The sequence below is a fragment of the Macrosteles quadrilineatus genome, unplaced genomic scaffold (genome assembly GCF_028750875.1).
Source record: "Macrosteles quadrilineatus isolate MER2022 unplaced genomic scaffold, UCM_ALF_1.0 Scaffold_3__2_contigs__length_128488019, whole genome shotgun sequence".
Taxonomy (NCBI): Eukaryota; Metazoa; Arthropoda; class Insecta; order Hemiptera; family Cicadellidae; genus Macrosteles; species Macrosteles quadrilineatus.
The window spans coordinates 82,613,791-82,640,615 of record NW_026542596.1 but is presented as its reverse complement, the minus strand read 5'-3'; the positions used below and the strand labels follow the sequence as shown (position 1 = coordinate 82,640,615).

General features: G+C 37.5%; 1 protein-coding gene across 1 annotated transcript in view; it reads left to right on the top strand.

Annotated features, from left to right (window-relative positions):
• Positions 1 to 26,825, top strand: part of LOC128988471 (uncharacterized) — a 114,829-nt gene that overhangs the window by 85,030 nt on the left and 2,974 nt on the right. Inside the window, exons 31-59 of the mRNA XM_054409785.1 lie at positions 2,225 to 2,477; positions 3,030 to 3,164; positions 4,072 to 4,269; positions 4,808 to 5,023; positions 5,312 to 5,455; positions 5,610 to 5,758; positions 6,143 to 6,269; positions 6,792 to 6,992; positions 7,577 to 7,804; positions 8,314 to 8,447; positions 10,219 to 10,412; positions 11,206 to 11,453; positions 11,742 to 11,873; positions 12,137 to 12,302; positions 13,004 to 13,246; positions 13,821 to 13,953; positions 14,066 to 14,236; positions 14,669 to 14,906; positions 18,536 to 18,748; positions 19,791 to 19,946; positions 20,444 to 20,561; positions 21,591 to 21,647; positions 22,164 to 22,354; positions 22,526 to 22,699; positions 23,232 to 23,383; positions 23,768 to 23,954; positions 24,539 to 24,663; positions 25,314 to 25,464; positions 25,995 to 26,193. Coding sequence (XP_054265760.1) covers positions 2,225 to 2,477; positions 3,030 to 3,164; positions 4,072 to 4,269; positions 4,808 to 5,023; positions 5,312 to 5,455; positions 5,610 to 5,758; positions 6,143 to 6,269; positions 6,792 to 6,992; positions 7,577 to 7,804; positions 8,314 to 8,447; positions 10,219 to 10,412; positions 11,206 to 11,453; positions 11,742 to 11,873; positions 12,137 to 12,302; positions 13,004 to 13,246; positions 13,821 to 13,953; positions 14,066 to 14,236; positions 14,669 to 14,906; positions 18,536 to 18,748; positions 19,791 to 19,946; positions 20,444 to 20,561; positions 21,591 to 21,647; positions 22,164 to 22,354; positions 22,526 to 22,699; positions 23,232 to 23,383; positions 23,768 to 23,954; positions 24,539 to 24,663; positions 25,314 to 25,464; positions 25,995 to 26,193 — 5,033 coding nt within the window. The remainder of the gene's footprint in view (positions 1 to 2,224; positions 2,478 to 3,029; positions 3,165 to 4,071; positions 4,270 to 4,807; positions 5,024 to 5,311; positions 5,456 to 5,609; positions 5,759 to 6,142; positions 6,270 to 6,791; positions 6,993 to 7,576; positions 7,805 to 8,313; positions 8,448 to 10,218; positions 10,413 to 11,205; positions 11,454 to 11,741; positions 11,874 to 12,136; positions 12,303 to 13,003; positions 13,247 to 13,820; positions 13,954 to 14,065; positions 14,237 to 14,668; positions 14,907 to 18,535; positions 18,749 to 19,790; positions 19,947 to 20,443; positions 20,562 to 21,590; positions 21,648 to 22,163; positions 22,355 to 22,525; positions 22,700 to 23,231; positions 23,384 to 23,767; positions 23,955 to 24,538; positions 24,664 to 25,313; positions 25,465 to 25,994; positions 26,194 to 26,825) is intronic.

The window sequence follows — 26,825 nt, the reverse complement described above, 5'->3', positions numbered from 1 at the left end:
AGGCAGCTCATCCACTAATGACAGATCACATTTGAGTTTTGCAAGAATTTGTTAGTCAAGTTTATCTTCTGTTTTAATGTTAAGTGCCGCTATCATTTGACCCTTGACTTATATGAATAAATTATTTTTCTACTCTGAACTTTGTCTCCATAACTTGATCTTTTGTAACTTATTCAAGATATTGTAGGGACTATAATTAATTTTAGTTCCATAGATAAGTAGTACCATAGTATAAAATTATGTAGTCGCATATCCCAGCTTTTAAGTACTATTTTTTGTTTTTTTTTCAAAAAATAATTTCTTCATCAGCATCGCACGTGTTATCGAATTTACAGAAAGTAAATATAAATAAGTTTAACATTCTTGAAACATAAAGTATTTTACCTTATTCTTTTAAATAGCAAGACAGTAATCTTATTCAGACTACTGATCATAGACGGCGAATCGCCTATTGGGTCTGATGATTATTGGATTGTCCAGTCAAAATTGATCACCTTTACCATTTTTTATATGTATGTTGATTTATAACAGTATAATTGTAAATATATGTTTCAACAGTGATATTATAGACATATTTATATTAATCAACATTTTTTTTAGACATTGAAGAGTAAAAAGTATTTGAATAAAATGATAAATAGCCGATCTACTGTGAGGTGGTCCTATTATTTGTTGGACAAGTGGTTTTAAACATAAATGATGCATTTTTTATTCAAACACTTGTTTTAGTCTACATGCTAAGGAGTGATCCAGGCAAGGGATTAGATAAGCACGTTTATTAGAATCGCCTAGTACTTTCTATGTGGACTTCTTGAACCTAATGAAAAAGGCGAGGTAGGGAAGAAACCAACGACAAGATAGCAGCTAACTTTACATGTGTTTATTACCTAGGAGAAACCATGGTAACATTGTCTTTAAACATGTGACAGTCCACTTCTATTTTGATTTGTTGTAATGAAAATAAATGTGTCAGTTTTCTTCCATTCTCCCAACACAAGCCAGTTTTATTATACTAGCTGTACCCGCGGGCTTTGCCCCGTTTAACTTCATAAGTGAGCTCGTTCGCATGGCTCAATCACGTCCTGTTTTGAAGTTCGTTCGCTACGCTCACTCACCTTTAGGTTGGAGCTCGTTCGCTGCGCTCACTTGTCTTCAGGTTAGCTCGTTCGCTACACTAACTCGCCTCCAGGTTGAAGTTCGTTCGCAACGCTCACTCACCTTTTTTTGGTAGCAAATTAGCTGTTGTCATTTAAATAAATAAAAAACAATAGTGCTGCACCCTGTTGGTAATCCTTGTAACTTTAATGCTATTGAACATCATAGAATAGAACCAACTTATTTAATTGAAACAGCTGTTAAGATTCATTAATTCCATTTAAATATGAGTACTCATAAGGTTAACATGGGAAACTCCAGAGCCACTGGGGCGGAGCCCGAGAGTCTGATCAGAATAAAAACCACTTAGTTTTCCTATTTAATGCCTAAAGAATCAGTGTAGCAAATTTCAGCCTCCTAGGTAAATGGGAAGTAAGAGAATTAGTGATGAGTGAGTGAGTGAGTCAGTGAGGGCTTTGCCTTTTATATATATAGATTAGCTGTCCTTCAACCTTAATTGCTTCCCTTAATAGCTCTTGATGGCTAACAGATACAATCAAATTCTTCAATGCCTGTTTTGCGTTTATGTGTTGGTGATATTGCTTTGGTGGTTTAGTTTGATTAATCAAAACAATCTTATAATTTTTAATATCATACTTGGAACCTCTATATAGCAACACTTCCTGCTAAAAAACTACTCCAGTAACTTGCTCCTGTTGGAGCAACTATATAGCGTTAAAAACCAAACAAAATTGTATATTGAATGCAATTTAGAACTTTTTTTACAATTTTACCCTTTGAACTTCAAAACTATTTATATTTAATATATTTTGTTGAATGCATCAAGAGGGTGTTTCTAATTATTGAGTTTTTTTGTTTTTTTTTGTACCGAAGTTAGCTTTTCAATTTATGTTGTTTCCTGTTTATCTCTTTCCATTTGTAGTTATGACACTTCAAATGAGAAAAATATTAGTAAGTTTTGATGCATCTTAATAGCTCTATAGTTCTATTCCCAATATTACACACCTTAATTTGCCGTAGCACTTTCTTCATAGTTTTACTTTTTAGCCCTCCTGTCAATGGAAAGTCAATGTCACTTGTAAGTCAACCACACATTTACAATTTCCAGATTGACTTCTCCCTGGTGGTGTTGCCGGCGGTGCGTCAACCTCAGTTGTACGATCTCTGCGGCTCCACTCTCAACCTCATCTTTGACCTGTCAGTGCCGTACGCGAGCGCTGTCATCGACCCCCTCATCAACGTGTCGGCCATCGGTAACCAGTGTCCGCCCATCCGAGCCCTCAAGTCCACCATCAGCCGAGGGTTCACCTGTAACGTCGGGGAGGTTCTCAATATGGACACCAACCAAGTGCCTCGATGCTGTAAGTCTTGGCATTTAATTTGATGATATTTTTGTATCATGATGTAATGAGTATTTGAGCTTGACCACCTACTTTCCCTTTTTTTCTGATTCCATATTACTTATTCTTGTATTTCACAGTTTTACCATCAAACTGAGGCCACAGTAGCTCGGATATTTGATAAAAAATCTATTTCTATTGTTAATTTTCAATTTTTGTTGTATTTTCTCTTTCACTTGATGCAGTCAAATCAATTATTAAATGTAAGAGGAAACTTATATTTATTTTAAGGTTTAAGTTAGTACTTTGCCTCTCTATTAGTCAGGCTCGTGGTTTGCATGTACTGTGCTTTGGGGATAATTGTGCCCTCTCCACCTACTTTGTGGAGGAATTTTTCTCTTCCTTCTCCCCAACAAACCTGAAGCCTCTTGCGCCCCTGGGTCCATTTTTAAAAGCGGTCCTGCTGTCAGTTATTCTTTATTGATCAAAAGGTTTTACACAGTTGAATAATAATGTATTTTAAATATCTAGTTCACTGCAATCTCGTTAAGTTACAAGCTTATTCTGTTGCAGTGCACTGTCCTGCTGGTACATTTGCTGGAGTGAAGGCCAAGACCTGCACATATTGTCCTCGAGGTTTCTACCAGGATCGCGACAGACAAGGAGAGTGCATACGTTGTCCGCTGGGCACTTACACTCAGGAGGAAGGTAAACTATTCTGTCTGCGCTCGTTTGTGTCATTCTCCCTTATAGACTATTCTCATAAAACTAGAATTAAAAAAAACAATGTTTGTTATATTCTGTGCTTAGGAATTTTAAACAGTAAGTCTCGCTTTCCCAAACATAGATAAACTTACACTCAGTTTATCCTTTGAATGCTGGTTTAAACAGCATTACTTTTCCAACTGTTTTGTGATAGTAGTTTAGGTTTACATATTCACTAGGCCTACTGGATGCCGCGAGAATATACAGGCAGTAGGGAACGTTCCAAACCTGATATTTCTCCGTAACAAACTGTGTAGGCACTACTTATATGTATACAGTGACAGTGGAACCTAGATAACAAGACCCTCGATGATAAGTGACTTGCTTGATAACATTGTGTAATCTCACAATTAGATCAATTAGATTTGATTTTTCCCCTTATCACATGTAATTGCAAACCCCGATAAGAAATCAACCTTGATCTTATTTAATAAACCCAACGAGAGTCTTGTTATCGAGGTTCTACTGTACCATATTGTCTCCAATTTTAGCTCCAAATTCATATCATAAGTAAAGTACAAAGCATCTTTTACTTTCCTCTGGGTAATGGTTATTTTTTATATTGTCATTGTTACTCTTGGCCAACAAACTGTCAGATGAGTTAAATTAGGGTTTAAAGCAGAGTGAAATATTGACTAGATTTGTGGAAAGCGGGCTTGGGAGATCTATTTGATTAGTTGGAAGAACAAGTAGGCCTATAGTCAAACAAATCATGAAAAATTTTGTTTGATTTTAAAATTTAAAGCTAAAACTCTTTAGAGCATTTACTTACATGTTTCAAAATGCAATACCTAAGCATCAAAATCTCACGTTGTTATTTATGTTTACTCAACATTGTGATTGTGTGCAGGATCCAAGAGTGTGACAGACTGCGTGCCGGTGTGCGGCTACGGTACATACTCCCCCACCGGTCTGGTGCCGTGTCTGGAGTGCCCCCGCAACAGCTACACAGGGGAGCCCCCCACGGGAGGTTTCAAGGACTGTCAGGCTTGCCCCGCCAACACTTACACGTACCAGCCTGCCTCTCCTCACAAGGAGTTCTGTAGATGTAAGTGTTTGAGAATAGTGTTACATAGATATGGAACATTATGTTTACGAGATAGGGAACAACAGATTTATATGGAGGAGCTTTAGCAAATTTTAAATTTCAAATGGAAGATAGTTGAATGAGACCCTGACAAAGTGTGTTTCAGTCTAAATTCAAATTTCTTTCGTAGTCCTTGTTACTGTGATTGTTCATGGAATGCTATAGTTTACAACAAGATTTCCTTTAAGTTGGGCTTGAGATACAAGTTGGTGTACACGACTAAAACCAGTTATTGACAACAGCACACTTTCCCGAGGACTCCAACATGGGAATGGAATATCTAGATCCATCCATAGTCAATTGTATTACTTTAGGAAATGATAATCAATAAGTAAAAAAAAATAGAAACCACTAAACCAGATTATTTATTGAAATATTCATAATTTACAGTACTGAACACTAATCACCGCTATCAACATTGGCTTGCCTTTTCTGTAACTCTACCGTCATCTAACAGGCTCATGCTGAATACATATAACAAGGTATATCTGTGTTGCAGCCAAATGCCCACCAGGACAGTTCTCAGACACCGGTCTGGCGCCGTGTTTCCCTTGTCCCACCAACTTCTACCAGCCTCTGAGTGGACAGACAGTGTGTCTAGAGTGCGCCACCAACACCAAGTCTGCTGGTCCCGGCGCAGCATCACGGGACGAATGCTCTGCCATACAATGCACAGAGAACTCTTGCCAGCACGGTGGACTGTGTGTGCCCATGGGTAGGTGAAATTTTTGTTTGGCTAGCAATTAATTATTTAATTGAGAGCTAGACATGATTTATATTTAGAGTTTTAGGTTTTGAGGGGAAGAGTATATGAAACCCATTTTTTAATCAATCAAGAATTTTTCAGTTCTCATTAATCCAATATAATCCAATATTCAATGACAATATACGGATTTAAAAAAAATCATAACAACGGTATCCTACAATTCTTTTTTTCAATTGCTTTTTTCAAACAAAAAACAAAACTAATTTATCAATACATTAATCACTTCTTGTTCCACAGGTCACACGGTTCAGTGTTTCTGTCCTGCTGGGTTCTCCGGTCGCAGATGTGAGATTGACATTGACGAGTGTGCGTCCCAGCCTTGCCACAACGGAGCGATGTGCATCGACCTTCCTCAAGGATATAGGTGTCAGTGCAAGTCAGGTAGGTTTCACATCATATCTATTTATAACTCAAAATAGCCTTGCAAAATGTGTCATTGGTTTTAATGTAAAGTATTTTCCACTTTTCATTTCAATATGTAAGAGTAAGTTATCATTTTCCCCCTCATCTGAGTTGTTTATGCTTTGTTTTGCAGGATACAGTGGCATCAACTGCCAGGAAGAGAAGTCTGATTGTCGCAACAGCACTTGTCCTGAGAGAGCCATGTGTAAAGACGAGCCTGGCATCAACAACTACACGTGTCTCTGTAGATCTGGCTACACCGGCGTCAACTGTGACATTACGGTAGGTGTTGCAGCCAAATGCCATTTACCCATGCACTCAGGGTAACATACTACAAGTCACTGTGTGAAGTGCTTGATTTTTATGATTTGAGATACCAGAACTGAATATACTGAAATCTCCCATCCAATCTCGATCCTCCATTCATTCCTTCATCCCCCAAAGACAATTTTACTTAACAACATAAAAATCAGTGAAACAATAAGCAGCATCAGTATTTTTTTTTGCATATTACTTCCCATCTCATACCCTATGGTATCTGTATCATGAAGTGAGGATGTAAAGGTTATGTCTTTAAGCATTTCAATTAATATTGAAAATTTTAACTCTTCTATCATAATTATGTTTCATAACATTCTCAGACATCTAACAGCTGATATGTTTCAGATCAACCCGTGTACAGCAGCTGGTAACCCTTGCCAAAACGAGGCGTCGTGCGTCGCTCTGCAGCAAGGAAGATACAAGTGCGAATGTCTACCTGGCTGGGAGGGTCAACATTGTGAGATCAACACTGGTGAGTATTTTTTGAGTAAAAATATGCTTGCTTATGTTGTTGTGAGTAACATAAGTTATATTAAGTATAAGAATGCTATACTAAAGGGTGGCTTAGCTGCAAATCTTATTTATTTGGATACTAAGCTTACTATAGTAACCAAGAATTCTAGATAGTACTTTGCCTCACCACAGTTTATCCTTCAGACTCCCTTGTACTCTTCTCTTATTCGGTTTTGTTTTTTAGCTGGTCATCTCATTCTCTTATGATCAAGCTATTTTCCTGCTCATGGTTTGTTTTGTAAAATATTTTTTAACCAAGACTTGACTTGACTTACTTGACGGTAAGTCAAGAGCTATAATCTTTTCTCCTTTCTCTACTAGGTGGAGATAGCATTGAGTAAATAAGAACTGTACAAAGAGACTAGCTAGGAGACTAGGAGACTAATTCTTCATCCGAAACTAGTTAAACAACCTCTCCTAACAACCTAGAGTTTGAATTTTTACACTTATCTACATTAGAAAAATTTAATTTTTTCTGCAGATGACTGTGCTGAGAAGCCGTGCTTGCTGGGAGCCAACTGCACGGACCTTGTGGCTGATTTCAAGTGTGATTGTCCGACCGGCTTCACAGGAAAGCGTTGTCAGGAGAAGATTGACCTTTGTTCTGGCAACCCTTGCAAACATGGCAGCTGTGTGGACAAGTTCTTCAGTCACCAATGTATCTGCGATCCAGGATGGACAGGTAAGATCTTGTTTTGACTTAAAAACAACATAACCTCATTATTTGTCAGCTGTTTAGAAGGTAATAAAGGTTCTGTTTTATAGAAAGTTTTGCCTTTTGCAATGTTAATTTTCACTGATGGACAGTCACAATAAGTTTTTATTGTGTTTTTCAGTCAGTTGGTTATTTTATTTTTATGAAGATGACTGATGCAAACAGCCAGCTCAACTTTTTTCACACTCTTACCGTAGCTTCAAAGTGGAATTTATAAGTTAGTGAGTGAAGTTTTTTTACCAAAAACTCAAAGGAGTATGGCATTTATTACTAAACGCATTGAACTTCTTTATCTTTTACACGTCATGATCATCATGATATAATCCATATCATATGTCATATGTCTATCATTTTTATGTAAAAATCTATTCAAGTTCTTAGAGACAGTTATATGTTGAAATCTACTAAATGATCAAAAATTTCATTATACATTTCATTATAAAAGTTATATCTTAAGCAACAGAATTGTTTTTAATAGTATTCATTAATAATTAGTACATTACATGATTGGCTTATCAAATGTATATACTAACCTGGCTAACATTTTTCAGGCGAAGCTTGTGAGACAAACATCAACGAGTGTAACAGTCATCCTTGTGAGAACGGAGGTCAGTGTACAGACTTGATAGACGGGTTCTCCTGTGCCTGCGAGCTCGGCTACACGGGCAAGAGGTGCCAACACCTGATTGACGACTGCGCCTCCGAGCCTTGCCAGAACGGTGGAACGTGTATGGACATGCTGGACGGCTTTGCTTGCAAATGTCGTCCTGGATTTGTCGGTAAGTTGGCACATAAACATATATCTAAATGAGTTGTGATTTTGTTCAAACCAGAATAGTTTTCAACTAAAATACATTGTATTAGCCCACAACTATGATATAGACTAATAGAGATTTACAATAGTGCCGAGCAGAGTTTTAGGTGTTTCCGTAAAATGCCATTTTTAAAGACCTTAGTCCAAGCAGCATCTTATACCTGCTTGAGTAGATTAACATACATTCCACAAACAAAAAATTGAAAATAAATTCAATACTTTTGTTATACTAGGCTAAAAATAACATTTGCAAAGTCTACAAGTAGGAATAAGATAGTTTGTGGATTCAAGTCAAAACCCTATCAGGTAAATTCAAGTCAGATTGCTATATGAAGCACTCATGTGTACTCATTGCAGTAAAGTGTAATAGCTAATTTGTCTGATATCAGGTTCACCAATTTACCTCTGTAAAAGTGTTTAATGCATGAGAGGAAATTTAACTACATATACTATTAACAATGACTATTGTTTTAGGGCTACAGTGTGAAGCGGAGATTGACGAATGTCTCAGCGACCCTTGCAGTTCTGAAGGAACAGAGAAATGTCTTGACTTGGACAACAAATACGAGTGCCAGTGTCGCAACGGTTTCATTGGCTCACTGTGTGAGGTGTGTATTGTGTCTAACTTGCACACATAACTTACATTCTTTCAACAACAATAGTTTGAAAAGAGACCAGGACTTAGAACAACTTACAAAAACTTTAAAAAATGGACAAAACAAACTATAATTACTCAAAAAAATCAAGACACTAAAGTCAGTACACATTTTTTGGAGTGGGCTACAGCCTTTCCTCGCTCTTTTTACCAATGTGTTCGATCAACTTCGGCCAACGCAACTTAGAAACAAACTGTAAGGTACCAAATTTTAAGGGGGGTAAAAACGTACTACGAATAAATGAACACCAGAACTTACCCGATTTTTAACCTCAATAGCCTACTCCGAGGCCTATGTGTTGGCCATAGCTTGGGCTATGGGCCAAAGAAGGCCTATTTTTATTCACATTGAAGTACACAAACACACCCACAACGATATATTTATTCATAATAGCACTTCGTTTCACACAATAAAGTTAAAACGACCGATTTTACAAATATTTAACGCCGACGACGACATAACCCCAAACTGGTGTTTATTTGTTGACAGACGACAGACGAAACTAGACCAGCTCAACAAGTGAATTTGCGATCAGCTGTTGTCTAGTAGTACTTGAGTTCGCCGCTTGAGCGCGTAAGCCTCGAGCGGGCAGGAACGAAGGATTTACTAAAAGACAGGATTATTCGTTCATACGCCGTCTTCGAAGTAACTTCGTCGTTACATTCGCCTGTTATCAACGCTTGCACGATTTGACGATCGCCGATAATTCGTTTACCGAAGGTTAGCTATATTAGTTAATCACATTGCTACGATTTACGTTTAAATTTCTGTTTAACATTCGCATTCCCGTTTCCAAATTTGATTTTCAATAACTAAATTTATTAACTTAATTTCACCGACTTGATTCTAGACCCGCCAGTTCCTGCTTGCCAGTGACTAGCGGTGATTATCGTTTGGTTTGATTTAAACCAATTAGTTTCAAAATTACGATTTCTACGGATGATTATTACGTACGTTTATTCTAATTAATTCGCCGTTTTAATGCCCCGAGACTTGTCGTCTGAGTTCTAAACCCCGTCTTTGGCGGGCGAGAGAACCTAGTCTTGGGAGTAGGCTGATTTGACAATCAGCTACGAACTATTAACATTAAATCATATCACGCCCAATTATCCGTTCAGTTATATTAATTAGGCCCCGACGACTCTGTAGGAATTGCTTTTTACCTTTTATTCGCTATTATTTTATTTACCAACGTCCTTAGCCAGATAGTTTACAGTTTAATACGAGTATTTATATCACATTGGCTTAAGATTGAATACTCGTCGGCCCTACAGAGTCATTCCAAAGGTTAGGCAAAATTCTCCACAACACGTTAACGAAGGTAAGGATGATATATAGCTCCAACTGAGCGTCTGCAGGATTTCCTGAACGTTTCCTGAGCTCTGAGCCTTCGATTAAATTTTAAATAAATTGATCAGTCAAAGCCGTGACAACTTCGTATCGACCCCTGGATTTTTCTCGGCTCCTTCTGAGCACTCCGGGGAAGAAATTTGAGTGTGGCCGGTTCTAGGGGTAGGCCTAGCCTGACTTGGTGAATACTAGTTTATTCCCCCCCTAGAATTTTGCTTCACAAAACTTAATAAATTAGCCAAAACTTTTCCATTGATTAGTGCATTCTGGTGTTCAATAACATTAATTCGATATTTTAAATGAAATATTATTTAGTCTAAGAGTCGAGTTTTTCTCAACTAAAATTTTTAAATCCCATCATGTAACTGTACAGATCAACATCAACGACTGTGCATCCTCACCTTGTCTGAACGGAGGAGTTTGTCGTGACGGAGTAGCTACATTCCACTGCGAGTGTGAGGCTGGCTGGACTGGACAGCGATGTGAGACAGACATCAGCTCCTGCCAGACAGAACCTTGCCAAAACAACGCCAACTGTATCAACCTCTTCCAGGACTTCTTCTGTGTGTAAGTAAACTGTACATTGACAAATAAAAAGATTTGAAAATGTCAAATGTCTCTGTAAGCATAACTTGAAGAAGAGTTTTGTATCAAAACAATTAAATTCAAATTTTGATTGAGAAGAGGGTGTACCTTATCCCTGGGCGAGGCAGAGATATTCCCTCACCTTATTGCTGTACATAAAGTAAATGGACTGCAGTCCCAAAGCCTCCTCAGACTGGTGTAAAACTGTATTTATTTCATTTCCAGAATGTTCATTAATAATTTATTATTGAATGGCAGAGTTCTCCGAGATGTCGCATATTAAGATTGATAACCCATTGACGCAGTAATATTTAAAAAACAATGTTTTTTAAAGGTTAATTTAGTTTAATCTTACTAGCAGAGTGAAACTAAAGCCTTTAAACAACACTATCACTCGCAGTTACTATGCTATTCACCCTTTTAGCACCATTAGGACGGCTGTCTCGCAGCTAAATGCGATGACAAGCTACACTTCTGTCAATGGATTAGTACATAATAGAGAAAGATAAACCTTTGGTCATGATCTGTATTTAATGCAACACAATTATAAATTTTTCTCGCTATAAAACTTACTTCCAGGAGATATTTGATCTGTAAATAGCTCAGTTCTCATAAAACTGTGTTGATAAAAAAACCTTTCTTTGTTGGACATCTAGTACGGTTAAATATTATTAATTTCTTACAAAACACTTTAGATTTTTTATACAATAAGGAAAATGAATGCAATCAACATTTTCATTTATTCTCATCATCTAACCGTACTTGTTCTCCTCAGGTGCCCTTCAGGAACGGATGGCAAGCAGTGTGAGACAGCCCCTGAGAGATGTATCGGCAGCCCGTGCATGCACGGTGGCAAGTGCCAGGATTACGGCTCCGGCCTCAACTGCACTTGTCCGGCCGACTACAACGGCATCGGCTGTCAGTATGAGTTTGACGCTTGTCAAAACAATGTGTGCCAGAACGGAGCTACTTGTGTTGATAACGGCCCTGGATACACGTGCATTTGTCCTCCTGGCTTTACAGGTTCGACCACAAGTTGTTTGTTTATTTCACAACTGTAACCCTATTATTTTAAAAACTCATACATCCATCATTTATGAACATTTTCATGGAAAGCCAAGTGCCTAAGAGAGAAGAACTATGCTCTTCAATCTAATCTCTGAAGAAGTCCTATTTTAGGACAAAATATATTAGTGTTATATTTTTTTACATTTTCTTGTGTATCTATCCCTGGACTCTTTAATTTTCTCAAGTACTGTAAGCCAGTTATTATTTGTTAGTTAAGTTACATACTGTGGTTTGATTCTCCAGGCCAAAACTGTGATGAAGACATTGTTGACTGCAAAGAGAACTCTTGCCCACCAACAGCGACCTGTATCGACCTTACCGGAGGCTTCTACTGCCAATGTCCATTCAACTTGACTGGCGATGATTGTAGAAAGAGTAAGTATATTAGTGCATAATTGGTTTTAAAATTGGTTGGAAATCATTTTACTATCTACTTTTCAATCTAGAAAATTATTTAAAGGTAGAAATAATTTTTACTCAAATTAATAGTTTAATGTCCTAAGCTTTATAGATCTTCAAGTTCATTGTAGAGGAATATTGGCTTATTGATGAAAACTCGCTCATACATCAAACTGCAAGAACAATAAGCTTGTATACTGTTACAGTTCTATTTTCTAACAATTATTATCTCATTCTAGCAATCCAAGTGGACTATGACTTGAGCTTCACAGAGCCGACTGACAGCAGCGCAGCACTTGCTGTTCCGTTCCGTCTAGGAGGCAAGACCAGCCTGACCATCGCCATGTGGGTACAGTTCGCTCATAGAGACGAGCCCGGTGTCTTCTTTACTCTATACAATGTTGCGTAAGTAATACTCCTTTTGTTTGAATTTTTGTACAGTGAAAGTTCTTAACATTCCAAAATATATTTGTGACTGTTTATTTATGGTTATCTCATTTTGCACATTTCAACAAAGCTCCATAACTTACTTAGCTAACAAAGCTTGGTATCTGAGTAGTTATAATGTGTGCCATCCATGAAAAGAGCACCGATTCAAAAATCAAAGGCATTATCTTTTTTGATGGCTCCAAACTGGTGGACCCAGCTGTCATTGATCATTGGGTTTTCAACATATAATACTGCCACTGGTTGATGAAACAGCTGATCTTCAGTAACATAGCTACACAGATAATCCACTTCTACATTCATACTGCATTTATATTCAGTTTAACCATAGACAAATAGAATAAATATAGACCGTCAGCTGTGCTGCGGTTAGCATAAGTTCTGGCGTCCACCGCTAGGTTTTCCGGCGCACACCACTGCAGCGTCTGCTGGTCACATACGGCTCCTGCGCTCCTCACCTGCAGCGGTGTGCGCCGCATCTACACGGCAAACCTAGCAGTGGGCGCCGGAACCTTCCTTTGACAGTAACATGTACCTAGGAACCAAACTACTCATAATTGTCCATTGTGTTGCAGTAGTTGTGTCATGGTTATTGTATCTATCATTGTGTTGGTGGAGTTTTCTGTCAAAAGTATACAATGATCCCATGCATCTCACAGGTCGGGTCAGACAGCAGACAACAGACGTGTGATGGTGCAGGCGCACTCTAGTGGTGTGCAGGTGTCAATGTTCTCAGACCTGCCAGATGTGTTCCTGGCGTTCCAGGAATACGCCACGATCAACGATGGCAGCTGGCACCACGTGGCGGTCGTGTGGCACCAGGGAACACTCACACTCATCACTGAAGGACTCATCGCCAGTAAGGTGGAGAGCTACGGATCTGGACGGCAGCTGCCTGAGTTGTGAGTAAAGATTCATTTGACGTCAATGGGTTATTACCTCCAGTGCTCCAGTGCAGTGTTTCTTAACCTGTGGTATGCTACTACAAGTGGTACAAAGAGACCACTGCAGTGGCTAAAAATAATAAATAATCATCCTAATCTATTATAATTACCTAAACCTGACCTATTGGTAAGCAAAATCTTTTTTCTTGTGAAGAGGTGCGTCAGCAAAAGAGATAGGAATCGCTGCTCTAGTGTAGGCCTACAACCATGATACTTTAGACATCCTTTCTCATCTTGGGATGGATACCATACTAAAAAACACCATTTGGCATTAGTATATTTTACCTAAAAATCTTTAGTAAAACTTTTTTTTATTTCTGAAGAGGGAGAGGTGCTAGAATGCGACTATATCATTGTGTGCCCCCTAAAAACAAGGGTATGAAATGTATATACATGCAAGTACACAGTTCAGTTAGCTCTAATTTTCCATTAAGTTTTCAGTTACCTACTTCATAGCCATACTTACATTTTATTGATTTAGTTTTTTTTATGTTTATTTACCATTTACTTAATCAACATTGTTCCTGTCCAGTGGCTGGGTAGTGCTGGGCAAACCCAAAGCTGACATTGTGAAGCCCTACACTGACTCAGGATTCCAGGGTCACCTGACCAAGGTTCAAATCTGGGGACGAGCATTGGACGTCACAAACGAAATACAAAAACAGGTAACAAGATTTTTCCAATCAAAATGTCTTTTTTGTAAGTTAAATCAAGTATAGAAACATGTTATACCAACTCATCTTGTTGCCGAGTATTTATTCTTACTGTTTTCTCCAGGTCCGAGACTGCAGGACAGAGCCAGTGTTATACCAAGGGCTTGTACTGACGTGGTCCGGTTACGACATCATCCAGGGAGGCGTGGAGAGGAGAGTCCCGTCACATTGTAGCCAACATTCCTGCCCGAGCGGCTACACTGGTCCCCAGTGTGACCAACTGCAAGTCGACAAGGTAAAACTAATGACTTTATTTTTCTTTTAATAACTCTTAACTTCCACACAAAATTCCAATGGTCTTATCTAACAATGTACATTGCTGGTAATTTACTGGGAGAGTAAATTACTTGACAGATTACAAATTCAGGGTGTATATAAAAACACCTGTAAATTAATAAGATGTATGTAAAAATTATTGTCTGATACACTGATAGTGAAGAAGAAATGAAGAAAGGAGTAAAATCATGTTAACAACTTAGGTGGTTGAGTGTTGAAGTGAAGAAGGCATAGCCAACATCCCAGTTGGAGGTCTTTTAGTTTTTGAAACTTGGTGAAAGACTTGAATTAAAATTAAAACTCTAATTGTTGTAATAATAATGAAAAGGATTAAAAAGATTTAACTAACCGTTTTGCATTACCAAGTATTGACCAGAGAGTTAATTTGCAGATTCCACCACAAGTGGAGCACTGCCCAGGAGATCTGTGGGTGATAGCCAAGAACGGCACATCAGTCGTGACATGGGATGAGCCTCAGTTCAGTGACAACGTTGGCGTTGCTCGTGTAGAGGAGCGCAGTGGACACCGGCCCGGCCAGACACTACTGTGGGGAACCTACCACATCGCTTATGTTGCCTACGACACGGCTGGAAACAGTGCAACTTGCTCCTTCAAGGTCTACCTGCTGTGTGAGTAAACTGTTTTTATGTAGGTTGCGTACCTTTCATTGATGTCAATTAACTGTCTTTTACTAGATTACGAGCAAGGGAACTGGTCCAGTGGTAGAGCAGTCAGTGCTTTGGTCTTCAGTTAAAATACATGAATGTTTATCTAGTACAAAATGTTGGTTGATCATCCATAAATAACCATTTGGCTTCCCTTATATTAAAATATTTTTAATTATTCAGCTTTCAATCTAATATAATTTTATAATAAAAGTAGTCATACTTGTGTAATGAAATCAGTAGAACTTCCTCTTAAAGAAGCCCCTTAGTAAAGGTGAAAAATCAAATTATTGTGTTGTTAACTTCCGTTTAAAAATGTCTTTATTGTTTTAACTGCTGGAACTCTTTTCTTGGGTAAATTTGTTGTGTATCCATTCCTTACTCCCCCGATTTATTTCTAAGACAAAAACAAATCTTACTTGGGGAAATCTTATATATTAAAAAAATTTGGTTTTTCTTTTCCGAGTTCGTTTGGCTCTTCTACCCGACCGATTTTCATGATTGAGGTCTCAAATTGAACGTATGCACGCTCAGATTTGCCATCAAGCATCGGCATATATTTATCTATAATCCTACTCGGCTTATACGTAAAAGAAATTTGATCCCCATGTTATTCTTATGGGAGTTAAATTTGGTTTATCTTTGCCGAGTTCGATTGGCTCTTCTACCCGACCGATTTTCATGATTGAGGTCTCAAAATGAAGGTATGCACGCACAGATTTGCCATCAAGCATCGGAATATAGTTATCTATAATCCTACTCGGCTTATACGTAAAAGAAATTTGCTCCCCATGTTACTCTTATGGGTGTTAAATTTGGTTTATCTTTGCCGAGTTCGATTGGCTCTTCTACCCGACCGATTTTCATGATTGAGGTCTCAAATTGAAGTTATGCACGCACAGATTTGCCATCAAGCATCGGCATAAATGTATCTATAATCCCACGCGGATTATACGTAAACTAAATTTGTTCCCCATGTATTTCTTATGGGAGTTAAATTTGGGGTTTCTTTGCCGAGTTCGTTTGGCTCTTCTACCCGACCGATTTTCATGATTGAGGTCTCGAATTGAAGGTATGCACGTACAGATTTGCCATCAAGCATCGGCATCAATGTATCTATAATTCCACGCGATTTCTACGTAAACGAAATTTGCTCCCCATGTATTTCTTATGGGAGTTAAATTTTGTTTCTCTTTGCCGAGTTCGTTTGGCTCATCTACCCGACCGATTTTCATGATTGAGGTCTCGAATTGAAGGTATGCACGCACAGATTTTCCATCAAGCATCCGCAAATATTTATCTATAACCCCACTTGGTTTATACGTAAATAAATTTCCTCTCCATGTATTTCTTATAGAAGTTAAATTTTGTTTCTCTTTGCCGAGTTCGTTTGGCTCTTCTAACCGACCGATTTTCAAGATTGAGGTCTCAAATTGAGGGTATGTACGCACAGATGTCCCATCAAGCATTGGAATATATGTAGCTACAGTCCAAACCCGGATTATACGTAAAATAAATTTGCTCTATTGGTAGTTAAATTTAGTTTTTCATTTCCCATTTGGCTCTTCTACTCGACCAATTTTCATGGTTGAATTTTCAAATTGAAGTTATGCATGTCCACCTGCGGATTCCGAGCGATATCATTTACGTATATTATTACTACATGTAATTGGTGCTACCAGTTTTGAAGATTTGAAAACGTATGAAAATTTCACACATCCTACATTTAAGGCAGCAGCAACAGCACGAGGATTAATATTGGATGATATGGAATGGCAGCGAGCCTTACAAGAGGCCTCTTCTTTACAAATGCCATACCAGCTTCGACAGTTGTTTGCCTACATCTGTATATTTCAGTGTCCATCAAATGTTCTGAATTTGTGGAATCTCTTTAAGGGCTCAATGTCTGAAGATTTCCTTAGATCATACCCGACCGAAGTAGCTTACCAATTAGCTCTGAAAGATATTTCAGAAACGTTAAAATTACATGGTTTCTCTCTGAAGTCATTTGATTTACCATCTATTGATGAATTGCCTCAAAATACATGTATAGAGGAAACTATAGATGAAATCCAACATGATGAACTAGCAAAAATGATCGCTTCATCAAATGAAGAACAACGTGTTGTGATTGATGAAATTCTAAACTTACTTCTAAACAATGATGAGTCTGCAAGTGTTAAGGCATACTTCATAGATGGACCTGGTGGCACCGGAAAAACATTTGTATATAAATGCTTAATCCAGAGCTGCATTAATATTGGAATGCCAATCATATCCGTTGCATGGACTGGGATTGCTGCTATGTTACTTCCCTTTGGCCGCACAGTTCATAGCCGATTTAAATTACCACTGAATTTGAATGAACATTCTGTCTCCGGCTTAAAAGTCAACAGTAAAGAGGCTTCTATCATTCGTTCTGCAAAATTAATAATTTGGGATGAAGCACCTATGGCCAACAAATATGCTCTAATGTGTGTCAACCGGCTACTGAAAGATATAATGGATTACGATGTGCCATTTGGTGGGAAAATCATTAACTTAGGTAGAGATTTCCGGCAAGTGTTGCCGGTTGTGCCTCATTCATCTAGAGCCTCTACTGTTCAGAATTCAATTAAGTTTTCATACCTTTGGCCACTATTCAAAATTTTTAAATTAACAAAAAATATGAGGGCTAAAACTAATGAGTTAGATTTTGCTAACTTTTTGCTCGAAATTGGCAATGGGGAATACCCAACAATTGATGACAAATCTGTGGACTTACCCCCACCACTTATCTCTGATTCAGACATAGTTTCAGAAATTTATGGAAAAAACCTACAAACGCCTATGGACTCATTGTACTTATCAAAATGTGCCATTTTAGCACCAAAGAATGAGCATTGTGAGGAAATCAATAAAAGAGTTTTAGACCTCATCCCAGGCTCAAGCAAAACATATATAAGTGTGAATAAACTAATTACAGATGATGACAGTGAACTATTGCAATTCCCTATTGAATTCCTCAACAGCCTTGAGATGAAAAATATTTGATAATAAAACATTCTTAATAAAGCCTCATTCACGCTGTGTTACATATGAGTAAAAAAATGTACGTGCTTTCTCTGTAGGTGCTTTTAGGAAGTGTGTGGATATTGTTCTGGATTAATTGATTTTCAAAACGGAAAAAATACATCGGGACGATTTTCTCTGTGTTATATGGAATTTGTTATACTTTAATTTGGTCATAAGGCGAAATTAATCCAGCAGCCCTATAAGAGTTTAATTAAAGTTGTACCGCCCTTATTAAGTTTAGTATTTTATTTTTTTATTATTAATTTCAATGCTGCGGAGCAGCACGGGTCATCTAGTATGATTTAATAGAACTTGAGACAGGATTCTGCAGTTCATCAAGTAACTCAAGTTTGAGGCATTAAACAAAGAGCACCAAAGTCCCTCAGTGGATGACACGCCTAGTGATAAGGTCCATCCAGACTCAATCAATCAATTAAATACAGACCTAAAATATTATTTACGAATTATACAATTTTACACACTCTAATTTGATTTATTATAGAATACCTTTAGCTAACCATGACTATGTATGTTTCCAGCCGAGTTCTGTCCGCCGCTGGCTGACCCTGTAGGAGGTCTACAGCAATGTAAGGACTGGGGCTCTGGAGGACAGTTCAAAGTGTGCGAGATTCAGTGCAACCAAGGTCTCAAGTTCTCCCAGCCTGTGCCCAAGTTCTACACTTGTGGAGCCGAGGGCTTCTGGAGACCCACGGAGAACCCAGCTTTACCACTCGTCTATCCTGCCTGTTCAGGTGAGGCCTTTGCACAGTTGCATCAGAAGTACAGATTGAAAATCATGGAACATAATATTTTCTTTCATGTCTTAATCAGTGGTGTAGTTGTAAATTTTCCAGCGAGGGAAATAACATTTACCAAGATCGTGTAAAAATATGGGTTGCTTACATATAGGTTTGCCCCACTACAGCATTGGTCTTAATTCACAAGCAATATCTTCCTAGGACATGCATAAATAATTCCTAATTATTTCTGAAACATGCTCAAAATCTAATTATCTAAATATAATTATTGTTATTCTTAGGTTGTCGGTTACTCATCACTAAAATAAATTAATCACAATTTACTAAAAAATGTCGAGGTATATTTCAAGTTTACATCAAAACTCATCTTCAGCCTCTCTGAGTTTTATATTTTTTGAGTTTTGATGTAAACTTGAAATATACCTCGACATTTTTTAGTAAATTAATTGTGATTAATTTATTTTAGTGATGAGTAACCAACAACCTAAGAATAACATTAATAATGCCATCACGAAGGAAAAAACATACCGGAATGAATTAAATATAATTATCTAAATAAGATCTAAATACATACCAAAAGTTGTTTATCACTATCCTATTATGTTGTTGCCCCCGCATTTTCATTTTTAGAAGATTCAGCTTATTTTTGACTCTTAAAAAGTTTACCCACCTGTTTTCGATCATTGGGTCTTTAATATGATTGTGGTTATGGGAACATCACTTATGAATAGTTACAACTAAGTAACCACACAAAAGTCATCTCAGTCTTTCTTCAATAATTCTTCCTAAACATATTAAATGTAAAATACACACTGCCATAAAGCTGATGAATGATGAATGAATAACCTCAGCTGCATTATTATAGTTTTAGACCAACTGAAGATCTTTCTAGAGGAAAAGCCTTTTCACGACGTCATTATAGATACATGTGACTTGCTGATTCATTAATATACTGTATTATTATTGGTTTAATTAATTACTTTAAGATTATAGAGCTAAGAAAATATTATTAGTTAATTAAATTATGCTGTTGCAGCCTCCAAACCAGCCCAGAGGGTGTTCAAGGTGGCCATGTTGTTCCCTACATCAGTGCTGTGTAACGAGGCAGGACAAGGAGTGTTGCGACAGAAAGTACGCACTGCGATCAACGCTCTCAACCGAGACTGGAACTTCTGCTCTTACTCTCTGGAGGGTAAGTTATTTACCAAAAACACTAAAAACTTGTTGCTGCAAACATTTTGTGGTAAGAGAGGAGGCAGGTCAAACAGATTGCAGGAATGGTTGGTACCTGAGGAAGCACCGACTGTCACAATCTTTAATGGGAATTCTGTATGTTAAAAGTCTGGGCAGTCTGCAGATAAAAGACTGTAGAGTATGCTATGTGCTTTTTGACTGTACACAGCTAACTGAAGTATGGGAAATAACCCTTGCAACCATGGTGAGGGGCAGATAATTACCTCAGATATAACTCATAAGCAGGATGTTGCATTTTTCTAGTACCTGAAGTTCAATGGTCTTTGAGGCACTCAGAGGAGTACGAAACGTCCACAAAGTGGTTAACATGCTCCAAGGGTCTGTCTCTACACTTAAAATACATCCAACCTTCTAATTGTACATATTTGCATTTGGTTGGTAAATTTGTATTTTTTCATCATCCAAGAGAGGTTAGTTACGATTGTATTGTTGTAGGTACTCGGGAGTGTAAGGACCTGGATATTGATGTCAAGTGCGACCATCGCTCCAGGCCCACGAGAGATCTCACCGAGAGTAACGCTTACTCACTCAAGGCCGAGCTTCCTGTCAACAGGTGAGTAATAAGTCAGAATCTCACCCATGTGAGTCCACTGATCAAGTACGGTAGTAGTTGAATGTCTTGTTCCTTAAATGCATGGCTAACTGTTTTCTGTGTTCTATACTGATACAATTAGATCTGTTTAGAAATTTAATTTTGAATTTTTGTCGTTACTTGTAAAATAAATATGTTAAAATAGTTGACATGTAGTGAAACGCCTAGTTACTGTGTTCATTTATTGTGATCTCTGATGGTTGATGTAAATTTATATAATTAAATTCAGGGAAAAATAATTTTATAATGAAGTTATACTGACACAACAAATTAATAACATGCACTTCTATAGACAAATAAACATGTAAATATAAAAATGTGTTTAGTTGATTATCCTCATATTTAGAGTTAAGCTAACGGAGATTTTCAAATTCTTAAAATACCAACCTACATAAACACCATTAACTACAAAAAAAGTTAGGTACTCAAAGTAGAGAACAAAGTTTACACTCGAAATTTAAATAAGCAAACAATTTACCAACAGAATACTATAGAACATGACAGGATGAGCAAACAAACTGGGTAGTACAAAGAAAATACAATAGTTGAAAACAACACTTATTTTTATCAACTATTGTGTTACTGAGTGTTTGGTTTGTTTTCTACTCTTGTCGTGTTTTAGGTCTAATTCTGGATCTTAACTTTTTCTAATCAGCGATAAAAAAGTATTTGCAATTATTTTTTCAACAACATAAACTAACCAACCCAATAATCAAATCAAAACATGAAAATATCGTCAATATTTAACCTGGAAGCATTTGGTTATACAAATTCAACAATAAATCATTTGTCACTTACAAAACTTACACAAACATCATACTTATTTCCACTGTTCACCACACACATATGATAGTTGTGCACTTGACTCCGGTTGTAGTTGACATCAGATATCTTCTAACCTGTGTCATCACTAGACCGTGTGGTAGTCTTAGTCACCTGTAGTTGTAGTTGTCTTGTGATGTCCTGTAGTTGAGAATGTGTGTTCCATAGGGTTGCCCGTCAAGCTAGCGACACTTACGCTGTCCAGATAGCCTTCCCAGCGGTCAAGTAAGTGTGTTTCTCCATCTTGTTTAGGTGGTGGTACTTTATGAGATTAAAAAATATGTTGTGATTTTATCTACTTAGCAGTATACTTTTTAAAAGACAAAAATTAAGATTTATGAATTGCGTTGTAGCTATTGTAACATCCTAAGTAAAATCTTTATCTCTTGTTATAGTAGGTTTTACTTAAAAACGTGGAGTTTATAGAATTGTTAAATTTAATGGGGTTGTTTTTTCAAGTAAATGAAATGAATCATAGTTATTGTTTAATGATAAATGTGTTTCAAAACTGTGTTTAAAAATTACTGTTTTAAAACCTGTCCAGACCATTGTAATTTTGCATTTGACTTGTGATTACGGATAATACTCTGGTTTTATTAGATCAGTAAAAAGTCCAGTTCTAAGAATTAAAACTGAAAATTGGTCTCCTGCTATGTAATAGTCTCTGAAAATATTAGCTTTGATTGTTAAACTAAGAATCAACAAATACCTTATTTAACATCTTACTCTCTCCTCGTCCAGTGACCCTGTGGTCAACCTCAATTCCAACCAGAGGGCAACAGTGCAGCGACTCCTGGAACAGCTGATCCTAGAGGAAGACCAGTTGGATGTCCACGATATCCTGCCTAACACTGTACCTGATCCGGCCTCTCTGACATTGACGTCCGACTACGCTTGTCCTACTGGACAGGTCGTCGTTGCTCCTGACTGTGGTATGTACATTACATACACATAGGAAATATAGGAATCTATTTCAATTTTGAAGGTTGTACAATTTTGTTCCATACTAATCAGTTCATATTCTTGATTTTTGTTCAGAAAAATTATGTCTATAGATTTTCACATTCTAAACACAACGATCTAATTTACATTGTGTCGTGTAGTGCCGTGCGCCGTTGGCAGCTACTACGACAAGGAGACTATGTCCTGCAAGCCATGTGCCGTGGGAACGTACCAGTCAGAGAGTGGACAACTACAGTGCACCGTATGTCCGGCCATCTCTGGACGCCAGGGAGTCACCATCGGGCCTGGCGCTCGCAGTGCTTCTGACTGTAAAGGTAGGTTACTTAAAACCTCCAGTAGAAAAATATTTAAAAATATAAACTAATATTTGTTAATTAGTAGTTACCATTTATGTTATTCTTTCAATTGATTTTATATCCAATCATTCGTTCAGACCAATGAATGTGTTAAACCAAGGTAGATCAGCTCTAAAAATATGTTTCTATTTCCAACATTTGGGTGTTATTTCTGACATTAACCTTAAACTTTAAATGGAAACCAGCGATGGTAACTATCCCAGCACATTTCCCGTAGCATGGTCAACAATATATGTTCCTTTCGAAGTACACCGTTGCATGTACAACAAAATAAACTACTTGTTTTGTTTAGCTTTGAACTGCTGTTGAATTAATTGGGATTTCTTTCTGAAATGGGATTGAGCTCAGATAGCTTACCTGAGAAAATTAGAGCCCCTTGTCTCTTTATCAGGTAAACTAGCTAAACTCTGTCCCCATAAAAAAATGTCTTTATCATTTAACTTCCCTTTGTATTATTGAATGAATTGATAGTTATAATTTGTTTCTACAGAGAGGTGTCCGGCTGGCAAGTTCTATGATGACGAGGCTGGCTTGTGTCGTAGCTGTGGTCACGGCTTCTATCAACCCAACGAAGGCAGCTTCAAGTGTCTGTTATGCGGTCTTGGCAAGACTACGAGGACTTCCGAGGCTGTCTCTCAAGAGGTACTGTCTTCTTGTGTTGTGTACAAATAAATAGAAATAACTAATATATTTTGTGGTTCTAAATGCAAATATTTCTAGCCATTACATTTGAACATTGTACTGAAATTGGTTTTTCATTACCTTCTATTATTTATTCTTTCTGTGACGCTTATCGTGACAGGGTTGTCTAGATTAGTCAACAGAATGAAGCTTCTCGAAGTGAAGCATGGCTGAGATAAAACAAAACCCCATCTCAGTTGTTTGCTCTACAGAGTCTAGCAAAACATGTACATTCCAGAGTATGATTATCTGAACGTACAGTGAAAATTTGTTCATCCCAAAATGTATACGCTCTTGTAAGCACCACAATGACTTATATTCCAAACCCATCTTGTGTGTTTGTAGGAATGCCGAGATGAGTGTGGGTCTGGTATGCAGCTTGCATTGGAAGGTCAGTGTGAACCTTGTCCTCGAGGTACGTACCGCACGCAGGGCGTAGAGGCTGCTTGTCAACCATGTCCTGCCGGCCGCACCACACCTAAGCTGGGAGCCGCTACTGTCGAGGAATGTTCTCTGCCTGTCTGCGGTCCTGGTAAGTTCTGTCAAGTTAATATGTAAATTTCCGTAATGTAGGTCATGTAGATTGTCTTGATATTATCAGATGCTCATCATAGGAGGTTCCAGAATATACAATAGGATGAGTGACTAAACATAATTGATTAAGATGAGTAATAGTTTAACTCTTTATCACTCCAGTTTTTACAATTTCTTTGTTATAATAACACTGTCTTCAAGAAATGACACAATATTTTGCTCAATTTTTACTTTTAAGCTGAAAACTACACTTTTGATTATCCTATTAAAATTTGTTAGAGACAAAATGTTTATCTGTTAAAAACAACTAACAATTCAAGTATATAATATTACAGTTTAGGACAGTGTATAATGTACTGTTTAGAATATTCCTTGAGAGATCAAGACCAAGGTTTTGACTATTCGCTCATTACAAATGTTTTAACTCCCATAGAAATTAGGAATAGACATATAAATATAAATAAATCTAAGATATAGTGAAGATGTGTGTAGTGTATAGGTGAAGTAAATAAATGATGAAATTATGTAAAGGGGGTTTCAAAGACATCCGAGATACTCAAATTGTGTGTTTGTGTTTTGCAGGCTCATTCCTGAATACCAGTATGAACAGCTGTGTCTCCTGCAAGAAGGGAACGTACCAGCCCTCGGCCCAGCAGACATTGTGTCTACCTTGTCCTCCTAATACCAGCACCAAGGGAACCAACTCTGTAAGTGTACCAACACAATCACACAATCTTGAGTGAGTCGATGGCTCAGTTGGTTGCAGGCCCAGGGCAGCAGTTTGTGAGTTCTGATCCTGGTACTAGCCACTACTTTTTATCCGTACAGTTCACACTTGTGCTTTACCAGCTCACCCTTTGCTTTGCTGAATACACTCCACGCACAGGCCTCTGTGGCTCATGTGGACGGCAAAAATGCAACTAAAAGAGGCCGGCAACCTTAAAAAAATCACAGTTTTAATAATAATAGGTGTTGAGGGTCGTTTCTATAACTGGTTACAATGAGCAGTAACCTGTCTTGTCATGAAAGTTGATCTTTCTTGAGATACCAACGGGAGACAGAGCATATTTTTTCTTTTACTGTACTGAGCTACTGTTGTGCGTTCATCGCTATTGTAAGGCTGTGTATTTATCCTTCTTTTGAAGGAGTACATTTTCTTAGCTGTGTTAGTCTCCGGAGAGTATGTAAGCCTTCTGTTTAGAGGTACTCCTCTGACTATGGGTAGAACTAGACATTTCATTCCTGCAGATTCGCATTAAGCTTAGAATAAAAATGAACACAATTGGGTTGAGCCAATACTTACTTCAATGCCTAAATCACTACTTTTTGTTTCTAACATGTCTTTTCACAATTGCAGAAGAGCAAGTCGGACTGCTGGAACCCTTGCGAGATGAACGGTCCAGAGATGCACTGTGATCCCAACGCCTACTGCCTCCTCATACCTGAGACTAGTGACTTCAAGTGCGAGTGCAAGCCTGGCTACAACGGCACTGGCAAAGTGTGCACAGGTATGTCCTATTTTAATTGTGAAAAGACATTTATCATATTACTACTATCTACAAAAACATTGGCCCATGTGCTGTGTTGTGTGAATACATTCATGTCTTAACATGTGAAGTCCTATAATTTATCATGGCAAAAACTATGTTTACTAGAAGGAAATAAACAGACACCTCGTATTTAGCATGGGAACAAAATTATTTTTGCAGTGATAAAAATGTATTTTCCCTTAGTGAAATAATTATGTCACTCAACCATGCACATGCAATTTGACAAAACATTTAATTTTTTTGTTTGATTTTTCTTGAACCTTGTTGTTGTAAAATGAAAGAGAAGATTTGACGTGTTTTAATGTTAAAACCTGCTCTATCCGTTTGTAACACTCTTTATTACATCTGTAGAAGTGTTGAAACTTAATAATCGTCACATTAAAAACAAACTCCATAGACACTTCATTCACCCTTTGTCATTTTAAAACTCAAATTGTATTAATAAACCTTTGTACACTATAATAATAATTTACTCATTCTTCTTGTAGATGTGTGCGCCGGTTTCTGTGAGAACAAGGGTACGTGTGTGAAGGACTCTCGAGGTCAACCGTCTTGTCGCTGCGTCGGATCCTTCATCGGTCCTCACTGCGAGGACAAGTCAGAGTTTGCCTACATCGCTGGTGGTATCGCAGCTACTGTCATCTTCCTCATCATTATCGCTCTGTTTGTCTGGATGATCTGTGCTCGGTAAGTCAAAATGTTTTATCTTTTTTGTAATTGATTTGGAAGCCGTGAAAGTTTGCCAAATCAATTAATCCAAAATACTGTTACTCTGTTCACTATGTCATTCGGATTTCATTTAACTTTTTGACAGGTTAAATCGGTAAATGTTATGAAAATTTAAAACATGAAGTGAAACTTTGATAGCGACTGAAATAAAGCTACTCTCGGATAGTTTTATAGTTCATTACTCATTTCATCATTATACTTCATTTGGTACGTTACTTGATTCATCACATATCTCCGATCCATTCAGACACATACTTACCCTAATAGACATGAATTAATGCAACAAATTAATATTTTGCCACTAAAATTAGATATCTTGAAAAACTAATAAGTAAATGTGGATTTCACTTCATAACATACAACGTACCGATTACAATAGTTTTTAAAGATTTTTTTTAAGGCACAAGTAGAGGTAATTGTAAGAAAGGACAGTGATGTCCTAATTTTGCCTCAATAAAGAAGGACTTTTATTTTATTTCAAGTATAACTTTCAGTGGTCTCTAATTGGACTTTATGGAATAGCAAGAGTTGAGTTCATGTCATGTAGTCATGATGTAAGTGTCAATTTTTAGTGCAGAGCATATTACTAT